Below are 22,145 nucleotides of genomic sequence, written 5' to 3'. Positions count from 1 at the left end.
ATGGTGTTCTACGTCTAAAGAGAGTTTTATTACGTAATAAAAGTAACTTTTCCAGGCAATTGAGGACGTGAGTGAGGAGTGGCATGCGGTAGAAACTCAAAATATGGACTTTGTATCCACTTTTTGGCGTATACCTCCATCTCAATCCCACAAATCGAGGACGATCGCAATAAAATGCTGTTACTCGTCTGAAGAGAGCTTTATTACGTAATATATAAAACTTTTCCATAAAATTGAAGACCTTTGTGGGGAGGTATATGCGGTAGAAACTCAAAATATGGACTTTTATCCACTTTTTAGCCTGTATCTTCATCTAAGTCCCACAAATCCTGGACAATCGCTCTAAAATAGCGTTCCTCGTCTGTAGGGATCTCCATTACTTAATAAAAACAGTTTTTCCAAGTAATCCAAGACGTGAGTGAAGAGTGAAATGCGGAAGAAACTAAAAAAACTTGTCTGGGTCTCGTCTATTTGCAATATATCTTGATCTACATGATTCTGATCAATGAAAAAACTGGAGTTCTCCCAGGTAAGTGCTGCTGAGAATGTGAATGAGCAAAGAGTGGCCTGCGTGACTTCCTGATCTGCTTGCGATCGACGAGAAACCGTGTATCGAGTGTGAAACTCATTCTTACCGAGTGAATCGATACAAAGAAAAAGCGACTCGAGAGGGATCGCGTGGACTGCGCTGCGCCCCTCCAAGCCTCGCAATTGTCGAATCAGCTGGCAGTTCGATTTCGATTTTCTCCTGAGGAACATTCACGTCGTCGTCGTCGCGTTCACCCTCGATTTTTCAACTGTTTTCGGACGTTTTTAGAACCTGCTCTTGGTCATATCAGTAGATTAGAGAGCTCTCGCATTAAGGTACCGACAAACCACCTCGTACACCCCGTTAATTATCGGGAGCACCATCAACATATGGCTTATCGATTTGCCATTGGTGTTTTGTGGTTGTGAGTGGGCTGTTGATCCCTAATACAGTACGTAATTCAGGTAAGTTCAAGAAGAATGTAAATTGGGTCACCCACATCGAACAAGTGGGCAGCAGTAGCATTGGAATTAAATTACCAATAACTGTTCTGGTCTGTGTATGTAAATCAAGATCAATAACGCCTCCCCCTTGCTGCGCTATTGCCCAATCAAAACAAATATATACGGCCCTCTGTGTATTTTACACTTGTTAAAGGGCTTTGTCCTCTATATACGATAGCAGGTTGATTAGCAGGGGAGTTTTCGCGTCAAAAAAAAAACTCGTTTCCCACCACTTCTGGCATTCACCTTCTTCTTTCTAATGACCGCCGGCTAAAAAGTGAGTCACCGCCATCATCTGAAAGTAATGTGGCATTCCGTTAACGTGCCCATTACTTCATTGGACGCATTTAGTCATTAGTTTATTTAGATTTCAAGGATCTAAGTAATTATAGTTGATGAGTTATCCTTTGAGCACTACATTTTGGGTGAAAAAAATATGAAGAAATTGGCTCCAAAGGGTAAAGGGTGTTGCGAAAAATTGAAATTTCCCGCCAAATTAAGGGGGCGACGGGTCCGCATGCAAAAGCCATTTTTAGGTCAATTTTTAGGAGATTATTAACGCCACAACACAGCTGCCTCATGAATTGAAAATCGTCCCAAAAAAAATTCAAATTTCCCGCTTAACTGGGCTGTCATAAGCGCCCTCAGCACGTTTGGGAACTAAGGGTGTGATGGCACAGTAAACGTTAAAATTGGGGATATTAGGACGACGTTTAATGATAAAAAAATACATTCTACTCCCTCCTAAGCATATGTAATGAAAGTTTAAAGTGTCTAGTAAGGGATTGAACCATTTTTTCGGCAATTAAAAGCACTTTAAGTCATTTTTTCCATGAATTTCCTACGTAAGTCCTTGAACCCTCTATTAGTATTCAAACAATTTAAACTTCCCGCTAAACTGAGCTGTTATGAGCGCCCTCAGCACGTTTGAGAACTAAGGGTGTGATGGGACGATAAAGGCCAAAATTGGTAGGTAGAAAAAGACGCTGTACCCACTCCTAATTACATGTGAAGAAAGCTTAAAGCTTCTACTATGGGGCTAAACCATTTTTTCAGAATTTAAAGACATTTTGAGTCACTTTCCTCACGAAATTCTAAAGTAAGTTTCTGGGCCGTCTATTAGTATTTAAAGATTTCAAATCTCCCGCTTAACTAGACTGTCATGAGCGCCTTTGGCATTGAGAACTTAGGGTGAAAGGGGACGCTAAACGTCAAAATTGGGCATTTTAAGACGCCGTTTTATGGTAGAAAAAACCCACTTTACCCCTTTCTAAGCATATAAAAGGAAAGTTTAGAGTTTCTCATACACGATTGAACCATTTTTTCGGCAATTATAGGCATTTTGAGTCACTTTTTCCATTAAATTGTAAAGTACGTCCTTGACTCTCAAATATTTTAAATTTCCCGCTTAACTGAGCCCTCATTGGCGCCCTCACCACGTTTGAAAACTAAGGGTGTGATGGGACGATAAACGTCAAAATTGGGCATTTTAGGACAACGTTTTAAAGTAGAAAAAGACGCTGTACCCACTCCTGATTACACGTGAAGAAAGCTTAAAGCTTCTACTGTGGGACTGAACCATTTTCTCCGCATTTAAGGGCACTTTGAGTCACTTTTTCCACGAAATTCCAAAGCATGTCCTTATGTAAATTTTACCGATAGAATATGCAAAAATGTCCACGAAAAACAGTAATTTAAACGCAACTTTTTCATTTGTTTTCTGGTTCACCTGCCACAGTTATTTGTGAACTACCGGGGCAAGAAATTAATATAAAAATTTGGGCGTGGCTTTCAAAATGGTGAGCGAACGCCATCTTGGAAAAGAATGAGAGGTTATTACAAACTGTTATAACGAACGTTCTTTGTTTATTATCACATTTGAATAAAATGATGCGTAATGAACTCTTTGTTACCATCATTTTATTACTCATCTTTAGCAGATAAAATGCAAATAAATTCTCAGTTTCCCATTAAAATACCAGCGGCATGAATACGTCAGTTACTGTAAAAAGATCATCGTCATTTTGAGCATTAAATTAATAAAATGGCCCCCCAAATCTCTTTGTTTTCCTCCGGGACGCGTCCGGAATAAAAAACGGGGCCATTTTCAGGGAATAAGTGCCGCCATATTTCCCATTTTCTGGATTATTCCAGACGTTGTCCTGTGCCTTTTTTATTGAAACTACTAATAGACAGATCGCCGGAATTACCATTTTAAATGAATAAGAGACTCGGATTAGTACGTTCGTTGCTTTAAACGGAAGTACAAATTGCTAATTTCTGCTGTTTCCGGATTATTTAAAAAAGGGGTTTTTGGCCAATAAGTGAGGTGAACTACATGGCTGAAAACACTTCTATAATCATCAATATTCCAAGCTATATAAGGCAAACAATGCTACATAACCGTTATATATCCTTATATAAATTACATAACAATAATTTAATTGTGACTTCTACGTCAGGGTCGTTGAACTAAATTAATTTAAAAAAAAATGTAGACTAAAGCGATGTACACTTTCACATTTTCACTCTGATGTTCAATATTCGGTTTTTTATGCGTCCAATTGAGCAATAATTCAGCCGTGTGTCGTGCAAAATGTGCTTTAATAATCATATTAACATTAATTATTCGCGTTCGTTGTATATATGCGGAATGTAGGTTAAACAAAAAACCACGGGCGCGTCCTTTATTGTTTTTAATTAAACAACACGAACGTCACACCCCCCTGATGATGCATTAAAGACCCAAAACGTCTCAAGAAAAATTCTCCGAGTGCGACCCTTGCGAGGCGTTAAAGGTCAGCTGCAATTTGGTACATCGAAAAGTGACACTAAAATCAGGGTCGCACTAAGTGCAATTTATAAGTTTTTTAACCCCTAAGTGCATCCTTATCTATCCCTCTCGACTTCTCAAGCATCTCTCGACAAAAAAAGTCTCAATAAATTAACCGAGGGGGGCCTTAAATCTTTCGCTGTTTATCTCGCCGACCGTTTATCGGTACATTAGGGAGCTAATTTTAGCCCGGAGTGTCCAGAAAATAAAAATAGACTTCTGGAAAATGTGGTTTTCTATCCTGGAAACCATCTCGGGCCTGTAATGAGAAGCGGACTTATTAGGGCAAGTGAATTAGGGGGGATTAACTCGGTTAGGGCGGTTAACGAATATGGCCTGGATAATGGGAAAATTTACCTTCTGGACCAGGTTGAACCTGGCTTGAAGTTAAATTGACTGCTAATTGGTTTAGGGAACTGATTTTAATGTCTCCCGAAGGCTTTTGTGGAAATATCAGGTGGCACGGCCTAGAAAAAGTGGCCCTTGTTTGCCATCAATTATTTTATCAAATTTCCTTTTTTTTTCCCACTTTTCTTGGCTGTTTTCTGTCAGTTTCGAGGCCTAGAAGTAATTCGAGCCCAATCAATGAAAAGCAAACTGGAAAAGGTCTGGAAAAATAAGGTTTCGTTTGCCTTGTCTGGATAAAATATCAATTCTCAATCGAATTTTAAGTTGTCCTTACTTAATATACAAAATTTGAAAAAAAAATTTTTCGTTAATAATCCACAGGGATATACCCATGAAAATTTTCAAAAAAATAGATTTTATTTTTTTACGGGAAATCTAAAGGTCTGATAATTTTTTGTTTCAAATAAAAGTTGTGTGGAATATTACAGCGGATGCATGGGTGCAAGAAAATCGCTCCTATCTATGATAGTTTTCGAGAAAATGGCGGAAAACCTTAAAACAATAATCACGACTTTTCTCGAGTTCTGTGGAGAATTTTAAAATTTTTATTTTTGCGACGTGTTCCACTGTAGAGGCCCAATCAAAAAGATTCTTACCAATTTTTTCGAAAAACGAACATTAAGCGAGTTATCCAAGATTTTCCACTTTTGGTAAATTTTTTGAGCAAAAATTTCGAAAATCCAAAAGTGGCCCAAATCAAAAAAACTTTTTTTTGTCATATAGTGCATGAAAAATAGAGCAAAAAATTCTAATGAGAAAAATTTCCATTCCCCATAGGAAAGCCGCAATATTAGATTAAAGGATTATTTTTAAATAAAAATTACCAATCAATGAAAACTGGAGAAAGTCTGGAAAAATAAGGTTTTTCTTTGCCTTGTCTGGATAAAATATCAATTTTCAATCGAATTTTAAGTTATCTTTACTTAATATACAAAATTAAAAAAAAAATTTTGTCGTTAAAAATCCACAGGGGTATACCCAGGAAAATTGTCAAAAAAATAGATTTTATTTTTTTACGGGAAATCTAAAGGTTTGATAATGTTTTGTTTCAAATAAAAGTTGTGTGGAATATTACAGCGGATGCATGGGTGCAAGAAAATCGCTCCTATCTATGATAGTTTTTGAGAAAATGGCGGAAAACCTTAAAACAATAATCACGACTTTTCTCGAGTTCTATGGAGAATTTTAGATTTTTTATTTTTGCAACGTATTCCACTTTAGAGGCATAATCAAAAAGATCCTTACCAATTTTTTCGAAAAACGAACATTAAGCGAGTTATTCAAGATTTTCCACTTTTGGTAAATTTTTGGAGCGAAATTTTGGCAAATCTAAAAAATGGTAAAAATCGAAAATTTTTTTTTTCATATATACTGCATGAAAAATAGAGCAAAAAACTGTCATAAAAAAATTTCCATCTCCCATAGGAAAGACATAGTGAAGATCAGTTTCCATTTCATCCAGGCCCGGCAGTTTAGGTTAGCTTTCATTTACTTTCAGACAGTGGAGGTTTCTTCCAGAGAGCTGAGATCAGTTTCCATTTACTTCCAGGCAGTTGAAGTCAGTTTTCAGTTGTTACTTCCAGGTGATTGAAGCTGGCTTCCATATATTTCAGATAGTCCAATATAGGTTTCCCTTTCAAAAAAACCCTGAAAAACCTTCAATGGGTGCCTGTAATTATCTTAAAATGAGGAAAAAACATCATTTTTAATCGTCACCCCCGTGACACTTGACGTGCATCCGCTCAAACCGATTTCCCTCAATTTACCCCCGGACACGTATCGATCGGCGAACTCGCCCGACTCCCCTCGACCTGGAACAGCATCCGAATCCCGATTTTTCAGCGCGTCCAGAGTCATTCCGCGAGTCCCGTCGTGCGGCGCGCGGTCAAGCTCCACGACTCGATAAAACACGCGATCCCATCGTAGGTCGGAAAATTCAATCCAGGTAAGTCCCTAACACACCCCCATGGTCTTGGTAACCTCGCCTGTCACACGTCATCCCTGTATTAACATGATGTCATGGCCCTGTTTTCCTTGATAAAAGACCCGTTGGTCCGGATCCTGGTGCCGAAACTCCAGTCGCCCTTGCTATGCCCCATTTTTCCAAAGTATTCAGATCGGGGTGACGATCCGGACCGTCCGGAACCCCGGATCCTTCAGCTGATCGGTGAGGAGGCGAGGGTCAGAGAGGGTCAGCTGCGCAAGTGTAAGATCGTGGTGAGGGGTTCGGTTGATTACTCGCTGATCTCCGGGGTACCGGTGGAGATCACTTGCGGTCGACTGGCCAGGATCCACCAGCCCCCCAAGAACCCTATGCAAAGCGGTAAGTCCTCCTTCGAGTTGAAGAAGGCAGCGGCACTTTTTGATTTGCCCACATCTCCTTTAGGTACTCGGCATCTCGGCCATTGGCTGCTCGATTTCGATACGAAAGAACGATGGGAGAACCCGAACATGGGCTGGTGCTCCTCCGGGGACGCCGTTTCCAATGTCCAAATGCGATTCGCCACCAAACAGGCCGCGATCGATTACTGTAAGAGGAACCAGATGACCTTTTGGGTGCAACAAGACAAAACCAAGAAGAAATTCAAGGTTAAAAATTACGGGGAAAATTTCCATCATAAGAACCGCACCAGGTTGTCCACTAAATAGTGAGGGGTCGATAATAAACTTTACTGCTAAGACGTCTTTGGTTTTATTGAAGGCTCAATTGCTTGGAATAAGAAAACTACGTAGTACTGGAAAACCCAAGTGTGTTTGGCATGTTCTCGGCTTCACATGGAACCTGGTGGCTTCAGGTTATTTACAAGAAGATTTTTCAAGAGATTTTAGTTAATCAATAACATGGATTTGTCAGTGGTCGTTGAGTCGACATTTATTTTTAGTGTATTCCATGAAGGCCATGAGGTATATGCCATTTATACTGATTTTAGTAAAGCTTTTGACCAGTTTAACCATTCCATTTCGATTTGTCAATTGTCAAAGCTTGTCATTACTGGCACCTGGATTAATTCATATTTAAGCAATTATAAGCAGCAAGTTAAATTTGGTGGTTATTGTCTCAATACGTTTTAAGGCTTCTTCAGGAGTTCCACAAAGATCTAATCTCGGTCCTCTCCCGTTTACTTTATTGATAATTGATCTTGTTATACTGAAATCAAAATGTTTCTAATTTGCTGACGATTTGAAACTCTATAGGCGAGACTGCTCTTCTCTAGATACTGAAATTCTGCAAAATGACCTTAATATAATGTTTTCTTGGTGCCAATTAAATGGCATGTTGCTTCCATGAGATTCAGTAGAAAAAGGAGTCTTTACTCTGTAGAATAGTCAAGGATTTTGGTGTCTTTGGGTGTGTTAGTTTCCAAATCTCTCTCACTTAAGCATTGGTGAAAATGTGGAGTTTCGGTTAAGTTTTTGACGGATACTTAGCAGCTGTCTTGATATCTTAAAAGTATTATATTTTTATAATAATCCTGGATAACTGGGGCATCTTTAGACCTAACTTTCATTAAAATCGGCCAATGCGTCTTCTTATTATGACTCGCCGTATGAAGTCGTCGTAAAAATCTGGCGTTTCGGTCAAGTTTTTGACGGATACTTAGCAGCTATCTTAACGTTTTGGAAGTGTTATATTTTAAAGATAATCCTGGATAACTGGGGCATCTTTAGACCTAACTTTCATTAAAATCGGTTAATGCGTCTTCTTATTATGACTCGATATAGGAAGTCGTCGTAAAAATCTGGGGTTTCGGTCAAGTTTTTGACGGATACTTAGCAGCTATCTTAACGTTTTGGAAGTGTTATATTTTAAAGATAATCCTGGATAACTGGGGAATCTTTAGACCTAACTTTCGTTAAAATCGGTCAATGCGTCTTCTTATTATGACTCAGTATATGATGTCTTGGTGAAAAGCAGCTATCTTAACGTTTTGAAAGTATTATATTTTTTGGATAATCCTGGATAACTGGAGCATCTTTAGACCTAACTTTCGTTAAAATCGGCCAATGCGTCTTCTTATTATCACTTGGCATATGACGTCTTGGCGAAAATCTGGGGTTTCGGTCAAATTTTTGACGGATACTTAGCAACTATCTTAACCTTTTGGAAGTGTTATATTTTAAAGATAACCCTGGATAACTGGAGCATCTTTAGACCTAACTTTCGTTAAAATCGGCCAATGCGTCTTCTTATTATCACTTGGCATATGATGTCTTGGCGAAAATCTGGGTTTTCGGTCAAATTTTTGACGGATACTTAGCAACTATCTTAACCTTTTGGAAGTGTTATATTTTAAAGATAACCCTGGATAACTGGAGCATCTTTAGACCTAGCTTTCGCTAAAATCGGCCAATGTGTCTTCTTATTATGACTCGCCATATGAAGTCGTCGTAAAAATCTGGGGTTTCGGTCAAGTTTTTGACGGATACTTAGCAACTACCTTAACGTTTTGGAAGTGTTATATTTTTAAGATAATCCTGGATAACTAGGGAATCTTTAGACCTAACTTTCATTAAAATCGGCCAATGCCTCTTCTTACGATGTTTTGCTGAAAATCCGTGGGTCTGGTCAGCCCCAGTCATTCTAGTAGTAGTAGCATTCACCTCAGAGGTTTCACCATTGGGAGTGGTAACAAATTGAGTAAGTTGAATGGGTCGGAGAAAACTCACACGAGAACAAAGAAGCTTTAATAAGTTACCATGAAACAGTTATAAACATCGTTTAAAGGCCTCGACGGGAAACACGAGAAGCGTTCGCTATTGTTTTATCGGCCATTTAATAATGAAACCTCTCTTCTCCTTTTTAACTATTCAAAGACGCTCGTGTGCCCGTTACCGTAAATTTCTTATGTGCTTCGCAGATAGGGTCAAAGTGGTTCTGTATTATTAAATTTGCGATCTTGTATACAGGAAAGCGAGATGGAATATTTGATTAATCTGGACACCATGCCGCCCTCCGGGGTCGATAAATTCCCGGATTCCGCAAATTGCCCCGAATTCGACGGGAAAATGGTCGTTTTTCACGTAAACGTGCGGTCAAATTAGATCTCCTTCCCCCTTTGTTCCCCCCCAGTCCCACCCTCCACGATAACCAAACCGAAAAATGCGGTAAAAAATTGAATTTTCCGACCACCCGCCGTCAGTCAAATCAGAAGCGGGATAAAAATGTAACGATGGTCTTGCAGAAAATCGTCTCGACGCGATACTGGTACAGCAGGAGGGACAGGAAACGGTGAGTAAAGGCCCTTAGGGCTCGTAAAATCCACTTTTTATGGTTTGAAGGGGCTTAAATAAGGTGCGAGCCCTTTTATTTGAAATAAACGAGGTTATCGATAGGCTCGGCCAAAGGGTAATCTTAAGTGGGTCGAAATAAAGTGCTCTAGCACAAAAACTTTGAGAGATACACCGGTGCTATTAAAGTAGTGAAGAGACTTCTCTTTCAGCATTATTTTGCCGTTTAGTTTCTCTTTTTATCTCATGTAGTTCCTGAGAAAACTCACTTTGAAGTGGCCGCTCAGATTCAAACACCAAACGCCTTAACCGAAGTTGGTCCAACAAAAATTGGTCTCCAGCTAAAAGTGTTAAAGGTACCTTAATGATTCTAAAAGTGGTAATTGCAGTGCTTTTCCAGCATTATTTTTCCTTTCAGTTTCTCTCTTTATTTCATGTAGTTCCTAAGAAAACTCACTTTGAAGTGAGGCCTTAGGTTCAAATTTCAATCACCTTAACCAGAGTGAGTCCGACAAATTTTGATCTCAAGCTATGCATATTGGAGGTGCCTTAATGATTCGAAAAGTAGTGATTTCAGTGGTTTTTTAGCATTGTCCAGCCATTTAGTTTCTCTCTTTATCTGATGTAGTTCCTGAGAAAACTCACTTTGAAGTGAGCCCTCAGTTTGAAAAGTAAAATGCCTTAACCGGAGTTGGTGCAACACAAATTACTTTCTAATGAAAAGTTTTAAAGATACTTTGGTGATTCTCACAATACTTATTAAACACTCCCCCGGTATTATTCTGTCATTTACTATCTCTCTTTATCCCATATAGTTTTTAAGTAATCTCATTTTGAAGTGAGTTCTTAGGTTTAAGAATGAAACTTCTTAATGGGACTTGGTCGAACAAAAATGTCTTTAAAACAAAAACTATTACAGTTACGCCGGTAATTCCAAAAGTAGTTCTTAGAATTATCTTCCAGGACTATTTCGCTTATTACTGTCTCCCTCTAACTCGTATACTTATTAAGACATCTCCCTTTAAATTGCGCCCTTACGGTCCCGTTTTTAAGCAACAAACAAAACCGGTGTTTAGCCTTAAAACAAATGTAAACAAGGAGATCCCGTGGGACAATTTATCACCAGCTATTTGCCAGGAAACTATGCAAATTTGTATTGCACTCGTGCCAGAAGAGAGAGAGAGATAAATTTTAATTTAACCGCCCTTGTCTATATGAACAAATAAGGCTTAATTATGCCGCCATCCCGATTTTAAATGTAAAATACTTGAATTGAAATTTTTGTCTCTGAATTGAATTGATTCCCGAGGGAGCCGCAAAATGCGGAAAATGACCCTTAAAATTAGGGCATATCGAGGAAGAGTGAATAGAGCCGTAAAAAGGTTTTGCGGAGGGGTGAACTATTGAAACAAGGATACTGGAAACTGGTTCATTGTATCGCCCGGGACCCTTATTATTAAGAAAACGTTGTATTCAAAATAAAAACCGCTCCCGAATCGTAGCAAGCTTTTCCGAAGATTATTTTTATCCCTTAGCGTATTCCTCGCTCCAGGGAGAAACCTGGAACAGTTGTTCTCCTAATGCACGATCCTCCTTTATCATATAAAACTTTAATACATTTCACTTAAAACCTTAGAGGCATCAATCAAAATATCCTGGATAAGCGTCTAGTTTTCTCACGTAATCCATCCCCCCGTTTTCCCGTTTTTATCCCATAGGGAAACACGGTTCCGTTATTATCTTATCCGGGGGAGAGCAAAAATGACTGATAGATTCCCGATTTGTGTCTTGGTTTTGCTCTGGAAATGACTTTGGGGACCTTGGAAATTGAAAAACCTTTGGGAGTTAGGCAATAGTATCTTCTTGCTATTCTCACTCTATTATGGATGGGTTAGAAAGGGACATGTAATAATTTTTTTAGGAAGGATGCTTTTTTGTGGAGTTCTTTTGTTGCGGTTAAAAGAATCATTAAGATCCTTATTGCAGAAAATGAGTTTTTGGTACAGGAGCTCATGTACTAATAAGGGAATTGCCCATGCACTTCTTCAAGTGATTATTGGATTTCTGGGATCCTTTGGAGGCCTCTTTCTCTACCATTGAAGAAATCTTTCCCAGAAGTGGAATTATTGGAGTTTTAGTACAGGGGCTCATGTACTAATCAGTGTACATTTACTTATTGAACATTTTCAGGTGATTTTTGTTTCTTGGGATCCCTTGAAGGCCCCTGTTATTTCCATGGAAGAAATGCATAACAAATGTTAAATTATTAATGTTATAGTACAGGGCCTCATGTACTATAGAGGGAACATTCACTTATCGTACATTTCCAGGTGATTCTTTTTTCTTAGGATCCTTTGAAGCCCTCTGTTACTACCATTGAAGAAATCCATTCCAAAAGTTGACTTATTGGAGTGTTTAGTAAAGGAGCTCATGTTCTATTAAGGGTACAGTCACCTATTGTACATTTTCAGGTGATGTTTGTTTCTTGGGATTCCTTGAAGACCTCTTTTACTTCAATGGAAGAAATGCATGCTAAAAGTGGAACTATTGGAGTTTTAGTACAGGGCCTCATGTACAAATAAGAGAATTATTTATTACTTATTGTACATCCTGGACTCTTGACCGCTTTACATTTTAATTAAAAATGAAAGAAATGCGATCCTTACGGTTGTATATGAAACATTTCTCCTCAAATGTACCATTCGATAATCATACGTGTTTCCGTTCGAAATATTAACATCGGCACGCTCGTAAATTATCCCGGTTTTTGGCACGAAAACCTCATAAAACGTTGGAACTAGCATAAACTTCCTTAAGAAAATAAACTTTTAGTTGGGAGTTTTCAATTTTTATTAACTAATTCCCTCGGGATCTCCTCGGGGGCGGTTTTCGAGGTGCGAAAGCGATCGTTATCAGGTGCGGCCCTCGCGTGCTTTTGCCGCCTAATAAACGGGGGTCGTCAATTAACGTTAATTGAACGCACACACGGAATCGCACAAAAATCCGGGATAAAATGTCCCCGGGACACGTTGAGCCGGGACGAGGGATTACCTTAATTGAGAAAAACGCCCCAGAAGGTCTTTTTGAGGTTCAACCGCGGTTTAAGATTAGAAATCCCCCCTGTACTTTGCAAGGCGAGCAATAACTACATCAATTAACACACAGGTGGTAACTAATTGTCGAAATATATTATCAGTCGTAAATTGCGTTTCGGTCATGCACGAGTGGTTATCCACCGATATCCACGACATCAAGTGAGTTGAAAGATGTTGCCCGAATGATCCCTGATGTTGATCGTTTGTTGTAGCAACACCCCATCATCAGAGGCGGGAGCCCCAGATGGCCGCCCCCAAGCGGCCATGCCGCCCGAAGCCATGAGGCCTGAGAGCATCAGCGACTCGTTGCCGCCCTCGCCGCCCCCCAAACAGGCCGCCGCCCTTTGCAGTGACAACAATAACACGGTGCCCGCCCACGAGCTGGAGCTCTTGGCCAAGCTGGAGGCGGCAAACCGCCTCATCGAGGCGGACTCGAAGTCCCTGGGGTCTTTGAGCGGTGCCAGCGGACACTCGAGGAAGGGTTCGGACACCAGTCAAGTGTCTTTGACTTCTGGTAAGTGGAACGTCGATCGATGAGAACCAGATCAAGTCTTGATCAAATTGACTCACCTTCTAGCAAACCAACATTGCATAACTATAATTTAACAAATTTGATTCAGGGGCACAATGGATCGTAAGATTTGTGTGTGTGCCTAAGTTAATACAAATATTAATTTTATTTACCAAAAAGCTACTATAGCGAAAAATTGACTTGAATGACATGATATGACAGATGATATAAATGATATGAAGAATGACAAGAAATTCATTTAAAATTCAGGTACTTTGTTCTTCCTTTTATTTTTTTTGGATACATCGATTAGTATGGTCTCTTCAAATAATTTCTATACAGGGTTCTTTAAGTGGAACACCCTGTATATTATGACGTTATACACTATACTTTTTGTATAGAAAACCGCATGCCTAAACTCAATGATTTAGTCAAATATGACGAAATGTTTTGTCCATTTGATTCAATGTGTCCTTTGCAATGGAAATTTTGGTTACAGGGTGTCTCTATAGTAGAAACTATGACGGCAACATTAGGTTTTTATGTGATTTCTTAGAAAGTAAATAGACCTTATTATTTTTGAACAGTTTTAGAACCTACTTGATAAAGGTTTGCCATGCATCACTTTTTAATGAAATGCATCTATCTGAGAACGAACGATGATTGGTTTTGGATTGGGTGCGTACACAACAAGATGTCTGTAATCTATTTAATGCAACTCATGCTGATCGTCCTGCAACTACTAGATCCATCGTTAGCAAAATTGAATTAAAATTTAGGGAACATGAAATTTATCTAAAGGAAAACCTCCAAAAGTATCTGAAGGTGCTACGCTGAATGTTCTATTAGAAACGGAGGAGGATAAACCCCATGTTGCCATTAGTAAAATTTCCAGGAATTGGAATTTATCAGTAGGGTCAGTGGCAAAAATACTTCGTGTAAATCCTTATAAAGTACAACTGACCCATGAATTGTTAGAAGGCGATTTTGACCGCCGAGTGCAGTTTTGTGAGCAGGTTCTTTCATTCGAGAATTTATTTTTTACGGAATTTTAAATGGACCCTTTAACAGGCAAAATTGCAGATACTGGGCAAACCGAAAATCCTCATTAGCACTCATCCACCCTGATCCACAAGAGGCTAACATACCTAGTAACGAGGCACCTCCTCTTTGCCATCGCCCTTTCACAGTTTCTTGATGCAACTTTTCCTAACAGAGGGATTGGACGAGGAGCACCGATTAAGTGGCCATCAAGTTCACCTGATATAACCCCTCTAGATTTTTTCTTATAAGGCTATTTGAAGTTGATGTGAATAGACCAAATAATTTTGATGATTTAAAGCAAAGAATTCGACAAGAAATTAGACTAATCGATCCGCAAGTGATGTGCAATTGGAAGTGCCATATGAGTATGAGATCAATTCCAAAGGTCCCAATTCACATGCAACTCAATAAATATTTATTTATTAGGCATCTTACTGTGACTGCATAAGCATTTTTTTTTGTTTGAAATTGTTCCACAATTTAACTGCAATGTAACTAAATGATTTTTGAAAAGCTGCTCTTGCATGTTGAGGAACCCTAAAAATATTAGACCGTCTGGTATTATGGTGTTAAAATTGCCAGACTTTAAAATTCGGTAGATAAAAGAGTACATGTGCATTTATTTGACATTGAAAGAATAAAATAATTATACTTGACTTCACTTGGTGAGTGACGCTTTAATTATTTAAATGTTTTAAGTGCATCAAATCAGTGGCTATTTTTTCTGTTTATGTGGGCATATCAAAAATAATACCCAAATTCTTTGCTTCATTAACCACAGGTTAACCATTCAAGATTCTATGTTATTTCTACTGGATCCTAAAAGACATTGAAACTAAACCCTTCAAAATACGAGCCCTAGCATATTTATGTAACTTATTGAAGTCGGAATTAAACTGTGTTTGTGAAGGAGTTTTGCATCAGTATTTTTCATATCAGCTGCATGACCCCCACACTGAGAAAAACTCCTTGACCCCCGTCAGCAGCACCTTTAAACGACGGTTATAAAATAACAATCATTCCCCAATGAAAATTAATTGATTTATAAGCACGTAGTTTTATTTTTCCATGTGCCAGTCAGCCAAACATTTCGCAAGGTTACTGTGTTACAGCGTTTTTGATTTGGTGAAGTGTATGTACATTACACCTGAGTAATCTAGAATTTAGTAAATAAACGGCGATAAGGTACAGAGAGTGCGCGGTGCCGCTGATTTGTGACATTGCTACATATCGCTTATCAGTCCCAGTGGTGATAATCAGTGAAAATGGTGATTTTTTTAATGGTGCATATGGTGTAATCGAGGATGTTGATGCAATTGGGTAGGTGTCTAGCAAGAGAAGTCTCAATTATCTTAAAAAGTCTATTTAAGGAGATGTAGCTCAAAAACTATCTCAAATTGCCTGAAATGTATGCATTTTCAACTGCCTGGAAGTAATAAATTATTATCTAAGCCCAGAATCTTACAATCTGGAAGGAAATATAGAAAAGGAGAAGAGGAAGGATGATTTAATTAGTCCAGGCAGTTGAAGCTGTGTTCTTCCGATCTCATGGACCTCCACAATCTCAAATTGCTTGAAATGACATTTTCAACTGCCTGGAAAAAGTTAATTGTAATCTAATTATGAACTAAGGAAAAAAAATAAAAAAGGTGAAGAAGAAGAATTATTTAATTCGTCCAGGCTCAAAAACTATTTGAGCTACTAAGGCCATTCATATATGGAATTGAATGGAAAGATATGCTCAAAGTTTTACTAAAAATTTCATCAAAATCGGTGCAATATTTGTTTTAAAATTTAGATGCAAACGTGCATTTGTTAAAATTCTCAGAGAGAGCAACAGTCATAATAAAGAAGTGTAAGAATAAGTGGCACACCGCACGACGTCTCGAACGTCAGCGAATCTTCCGGAATTATGGTCAGCCGAGTATATAAGGAGCCGCGTCGCCGCTCAAGTTCGGAATATTGGCGCGAGATTTAAATCAGACATAAATTGTTAAAGTGAAAATAAATATTTCTATTAGTGGTAAGTCATCGTGTTTCGTAGTGTAAGTTTGTAAATAAATTAATGTACTATTTTTGTGCAATCGAGTATTATTTAATTCACTACGAACTAACGAACGGGTAAAAACGCTAGACAAGTGTTTCGTCTGTAAGGATTGTAGTTAGGTCGGAAAAATAATATTTGAAGGCGATTGAAACGTGGAATGTGGTAGAAACTCACTTGTTGGCATAAAAATCTATCTCAAGCCAAAGTGCCATGAGCGATCTTAACTAAATGATATATCTCGTCTGTAAGGATCATAATTACGTCGGAAAACTAATATTTCAAGGCGATCCTGGACGTAATGGAAACGTGAAATGCGATAGAAAATCAAAAACCCCACTTTTTGGCATTAAAATCCACCTCAGGCCACAGTATTTCGGACGATCGTCATCGAATAAAGCCTCTTGTCTGTATGCATTAAAACTACATCAGAAAAATAACATTTTATGGCGATTCTGGACGTACTGGAAACGTGACACGCCGTGGAGCCTCAAAAACCACGACCTCTCACCCATTTTCACCCCCAAAGGTGCCGAAACTTGACCTTAATTGTCGAAATTGTGCAAGCAGTGTATGCCCCAGGTGAAACGTAAAACCCAACCCGCACAACTAATTTTTCCTTATCACACATAGCGGTTTTTGTTCGACCTGAAATTGATAATTGAACCAATTACCATCATTTCAAATATAAATTATTATTTTCTCGCAGTGCTAGTCGCTTTGGGCCCGACTGCGTAACTTTTCTTTTTTTTTTTTTAATGGGAGACCTAGTTGTAGCCCGTTCTATAGGGAACTCGGTGTTTTTCGTGCATATTGGTAAACAAAAGAAAAACTCATTTTCCTATGCAACAAACGGTTTTGTTCCAGGTACTAGCTCCATTGCGGACCGTCCAGACGAAGGAGACGAGCTATGGGCCAAATGGGGCTATCTGGTCAACAACTGGACCGAGCAGTGGAAGAAGAACAACTCGCAAGTGAGGGATTATGTGAGGAGAGGGGTCCCGGTCCATTTTAGGGCCATCGCCTGGCAGCTCTTGTGCGGAGCCTCCGAAGGAGACAAGAAACTTTACGCCGAATACATTAAGGTTAGGAGCGTCGCAGTTTATGAGTCTCTTTCTGTTATAAACCGGATTTTTCCAGACGAAATCCCCTTGCGAGAAAGTGATTCGCAGGGACATCGCTCGCACTTATCCAGAGCACGACTTCTTTAAGGAAAAAGACGGTCCGGGTCAAGAATCTCTTTTTAACGTCATTAAGGCGTATTCGCTCCATGACAGGGAGGTGGGATACTGCCAGGGATCTGGATTCATCGTGGGCCTGCTACTTATGCAAGTAAGTCCGACATTTTTCAATGAATTTCCCGGCTTGTTTTTCTTGTTTTTACACCATTTTGCCTTTAAACGTTGTTTTTCTTTGCAAAGCCGCAGCAAAAAGAGGGTCTGACGGTGAGTAATCACTGATGATGTAGTTGTTGTTCTCTCGTGATCGTGAAAAGCACCTAGGAGTACGTCCCTGACTTTAATCTCAACAACCCTTTGACGCACTATTGACAGATAAACAACACAGCAAACGTTAACTGTCAGTGTAAACATTGACAAGTGACATTAAAATCAGGGCCGCACCAAGCACAATAATTGTTGTAAGACCCTGGCCTTAGATCATAATTTGTTTCTTCCAGGCAGTTGAAAATTAAAACATTTCAAGCAATTTGAGCTTGTAGAGGTTCATGGGATCGAAAGAACGCAGTTTCAAGTGCCTGGAAGAATTAAATCACTCTTCCTCTTCTTATTTTTTATATTTCCTTCCAGGCTGTGAGTCCATTGGCTTAGATCATCATTAATTGTTTCCAGGCAGTTGAAAATTAAAACATTTCAAGCAATTTGAGCTTGTGCAGGTCCATGGGATCGAAAGAACGAAGTTTCAACTGCCTGGGCTAACGATATCATTCTTCCTCTTCTCCTTTTTCATATTTCCATCGAGTTGCAAGTCACATTTGCATACTTTGTACACAACTAACATTCTACTGACCCCTCCTCCTCTTATTCCAGATGCCCGAAGAGGAAGCCTTCGCCGTCCTGGTAAAGATCATGCAGGACTACCGAATGCGGGACATGTTCAAGCCGAGCATGTCCGAATTGGGCTTATGCATGTTCCAACTGGAAAACTTAGTAATGGAGTTGCTGCCCGACCTCAATCAGCACTTTCAGAGCCAGAACTTCCAGACGACCATGTACGCGTCCAGTTGGTTCCTCACGTTGTTTACCACCGCCCTCAGTTTACCGCTCGCGAGTCGCATTATGGACGTTTTCCTCTCAGAGGGTATGGAAATCATATTTAAGGTGGCCTTGGCGATGCTGATGCTGGGCAAGGATGACTTAATGAGCCTGGACATGGAGGGGATGTTGAAGGTAAGTCCCAAGAGTTCGGCAGTTCCCGATTACATGTCAGCTTTTAGTATTTTCAAAAGGAACTGCCCGCCAAGGCGGACAACGACCCGGAGACCCTCCTGCAGACCGCCTACGTGGTCAAATACAACGCGAAGAAGATGAAAAAGTTGGAAAAAGACTATCAGATCCTCAAAAACAAGGAAAAAGAGGAGTCAGCCGAACTAAAGGTGCCTCATATTTATCTCCCCCTTTATCATATTAACTTTTAAGCGTTACAGCGATTACGTGCCGAAGTGAAACGACTTAAGAACAAAGCGGACATGCTCGAGGACGAGAACAAGAATCTGGCAGACAAATTGGTCAAGGGGCAACTATGCAGGGCCGAGGAGGAGGAGACCACTTGGATAGTGCAACGGGAGCTGGAGGCCCTAAAGATCACCCACCTGGACACCGAGCACCAACTGGCCCTGGCCAAAGAAAAAATCCGTTCGCTGTCCCTTATGATGGAGCAAAACGTACCCAAATACCAACCCCCCCCCCCCCCCCGAAAAACCTCCATTAACCTCAACACGATTTCAGGACTCCTCGAGGCAATCCTCTATAGACGAGATCACCATGAAGGAGGAGCAGCTGCAACAGCGGGAGGAGATGATCGAGTGCCTCCAGGAGCAGCTGGTCAAAGTGAGACTCCGGGAGGCGGAGAACGACGCCCTCATACGCGATCTTCGCTCCAGGATACACGAGTTGGAGGAGGACAAGAAGACTCTGAGGGAAACCACTCCGGAGAACAGCGTGGCCCACATGCAAGAAGAACTGATCGCTGTTAAGATGCGCGAGGCAGAAGCCAACATGTACCTGAAGGATATCAGGGAGAGGGTGGCCGAACTGAGCAGGCAGTTCCAGAAACATGTGCAGGTGCCTTTTTGCTTTTTAAAACTCGCTCGGCTTGAGAGTTATTCGATGATGTTTATAGGAACATAAGGCGAAGCAAGAGACAGCGACCCTAAACGACCCCCTGAGCACCCCGAAGAAAATCCTATTCGGCAACCGCAACAACGAGATCCAGAAGCTCGAGGAGGAGCTGATGGAAACGAGGATCAGGGAGACGGAGACTCTGATCGAGGTCAAAGAGTTGAGGCTCAAAGTAAGCATTGGACCCACGTCAGTTGACAAATCTGTTATAAGTAACCGTTTAGGTGATGGAATTGGAGACGCAGGTGCAGGTGGGCACCAACCAGCTGCGTCGCCAAGATGAAGAGATCAAGAAGCAGCGGGAGGCTTTGGAGGAGGCGGAGCTGCGTGATCGGGAGGCGGCCGCTCGCCTCCTGGAGGAGCAGCGTCGGTACGCTGACCTCGAGAGTAAGATGCAGGACGAGCTGATGAAGGCGCGGATCAGCGACGCCGAGAAGACCCAAGCGATCGCAGAGCTGACTCAGAAGAACAGCCAGCTGGAGCTGAGGGTGCGTATCAAACTTTTCTTTTTTTTATGTGAGGTTTGTTTGACCAGTGAGGTTTGTAGAGCCAGGAGATTGCCACGGAGGGTGAGCTCAGGATACACTCGGTAGATGATAGCGAGAGGGTGCGGGAGCTTCAAGATAAAGTTGCTGACCTGCAAGCTGAGGTGAGCTCCACTTTTCAGGTTTTTTTTTATTAAACCTTACAGCACTCAGCTTTGTTGCCAGGCGAGTCTACTTAATAGGGTGTACATTTTGTATATAACACACATTGGCTTAACCGTTCCCAAGCAACACATCATATATATTCATTCAACGATTTTTTAGTACATTTTTGGGATATTGATCAACCCTATATGGTCAATGTATTAAACTGTAGAATATACGATTTTGTTTACACTTGTTTATACTAAATATTTATATACGGGGTGACACAGCAAAAGTAAACACTTAATAACTTTTTTACTTTTCAAGATAAATAAATGAAATTTGGTATATCGATAGAATAATTATAAAAGCATCTGTTGACATATTCTATTGTTTACCATGATATTTTGTAAACCAAAAATAAACGTTTCTTTAACTATCGTGTGTTGCTTGGGTTAAGTTATTTTTGAAACAGTTTAAAGGGGCGTGGGCGTGCGCAACTTTGCTGCGCCCACTGCCAATACCGGTGATTTTCAAAAATAAAAACGGTTACAAATTAACCGAAAACCGCAAATTGAGCTTTCTTACTAACCGATTTTTGTTTAGTTCCCCACGCCAATCACCAGCCCCGAAATCGAGCCTTGGAAATGGCTCGGTTAGGTTAGTAACTTTTAACCAGTGCTTAAATGCTTGTCTAGCTAGAATTTAATCGTGTAGGTTGCGTTTTGCATGAAAGAAGAAGGTTTCTGTTTTATCAGTTTGTTTTTTAAATTTTGCCGCTTTAAAGGTAATGAAGCTGCACAGGCGCGGTGGGCCCTTGCTGTCCTCCTCGGCCCTCTCGATCGACAGCACCACCACTGACGACGACAGCCGAATGGATGAGCCCTCACTAAGGCTCACCATTACCCCCGTGTCCCCCACGGAGCCCCCCAAGAGGTCTTTCGGGGATCTGGGGGATGAGGTTAAGAAGGTCAGTGTATGACCCCCACTTATGATTGTTTTAGTTGTAAATTAGTAAGCAGGGTAAGCTTTTAAAGTATGACACTCTTGTCAGGTGCCAAACCAGAAGGCATTTTAAGAAGAAGTATTTTGAATTGTACTTAATTTTTTTTATAGGGAAAAAATGCACAAAAAAAACATCAAATAACGAAATTATATAAAATAATATAGTGTCTACACCTAGTGATATATTATTAATAAAATAGATTTTTATAATTATTAATAATAATAATAATAAACTAATTGGGCTGTATTACTATGCCTACTGTTGACAACTATTTAAAGTCAACTGGATGCGATGTCGACGTATATGTAGAAGCTGTTTTCGTCCTTATAGGAATAGTCTAAATGTGATTTTTTTGGTAGAAAGTATTCGACCGAACATTCCTTTGTGAAAAAACCGTGCATAGTGATTAAAAAAAATTGTTTTAGGCCTCCTCCCCCCCGAGGAGGCCCCACTGTATCCTAATACTCGTGTAATGAAATTGAAAAAATTATCGATTGTTCTTCTTTTGGATGTTTTAATTCTATTTGTTAATGAAAAATGTGTTTTTTTATTATTTATTAACCGTAGCCAAATGTGAATAACGTATACTAAATTATTATGATTTTTTTTACGGATTATTAAAAGTTTGTTAAAAGGCTCCGAGTGGTTTTATTGCACCCCTTTTGCCTCCTTTTAAAAGAAAAACGTGCAAAATGAGCGCTACGTTTTTTTGAATTTGGCGCCACTACTATCGACCTCGATACACATTCCTATAACGCTTTAAGACATTACACATGGTTGTCACGTTGACCGATTTTGCTAGGAATGTACTGACATTTATTATACTCGAACCAATGTTTTGGCCAACATTAGTTAACAAAAATTAAACTTATATAGCTTGTAAATCAACTAATTAATTGTTTCCTAAAAACTGTTGCATTTATTGGGCTTTTTAATTAAAAAAAAGCACTTCGTC

The 22,145-nt window shown here is 39.8% G+C and overlaps 2 protein-coding genes across 9 annotated transcripts; both read left to right on the top strand.

Moving 5' to 3' along the window:
* The first annotated feature begins 722 nt into the window (after positions 1-722).
* LOC126747499 (ecotropic viral integration site 5 ortholog) lies at positions 723-21,827 on the top strand. Of its 8 annotated transcripts, none has more exons than XM_050456183.1 (14): positions 6,141-6,218; positions 9,457-9,503; positions 12,810-13,111; positions 17,064-17,281; positions 17,337-17,528; positions 17,618-17,641; positions 18,245-18,604; positions 18,652-18,810; positions 18,862-19,098; positions 19,163-19,498; positions 19,557-19,727; positions 19,780-20,043; positions 20,103-20,204; positions 20,972-21,827. In XM_050456183.1, the coding sequence occupies exons 3-14, from the start codon at positions 12,862-12,864 to the stop codon at positions 21,164-21,166; spliced, it is 2,508 nt and encodes an 835-aa protein (XP_050312140.1). In that variant the 5' UTR covers positions 6,141-6,218; positions 9,457-9,503; positions 12,810-12,861; the 3' UTR covers positions 21,167-21,827. The 8 variants fall into 8 exon arrangements, with proteins under 8 accessions (XP_050312139.1, XP_050312140.1, XP_050312141.1 ...); XM_050456184.1 differs by lacking the exon at positions 6,141-6,218 and adding an exon at positions 20,791-20,844 and having other exon boundaries at positions 9,207-9,503; positions 20,972-21,120; XM_050456182.1 differs by lacking the exons at positions 6,141-6,218; positions 9,457-9,503 and adding an exon at positions 723-993.
* Positions 6,234-6,954, top strand: LOC126747505 (NADH dehydrogenase [ubiquinone] iron-sulfur protein 4, mitochondrial-like). The gene is made up of 2 exons (XM_050456194.1): positions 6,234-6,596; positions 6,660-6,954. The coding sequence occupies exons 1-2, from the start codon at positions 6,293-6,295 to the stop codon at positions 6,920-6,922; spliced, it is 567 nt and encodes a 188-aa protein (XP_050312151.1). The 5' UTR covers positions 6,234-6,292; the 3' UTR covers positions 6,923-6,954.
* Positions 21,828-22,145: the final 318 nt, after the last annotated feature.

This window comes from Anthonomus grandis, chromosome 19 (assembly GCF_022605725.1).
Source record: "Anthonomus grandis grandis chromosome 19, icAntGran1.3, whole genome shotgun sequence".
Classification (NCBI taxonomy): Eukaryota; Metazoa; Arthropoda; class Insecta; order Coleoptera; family Curculionidae; genus Anthonomus; species Anthonomus grandis.
This window is presented reverse-complemented; position numbering and strand designations above follow the sequence as displayed.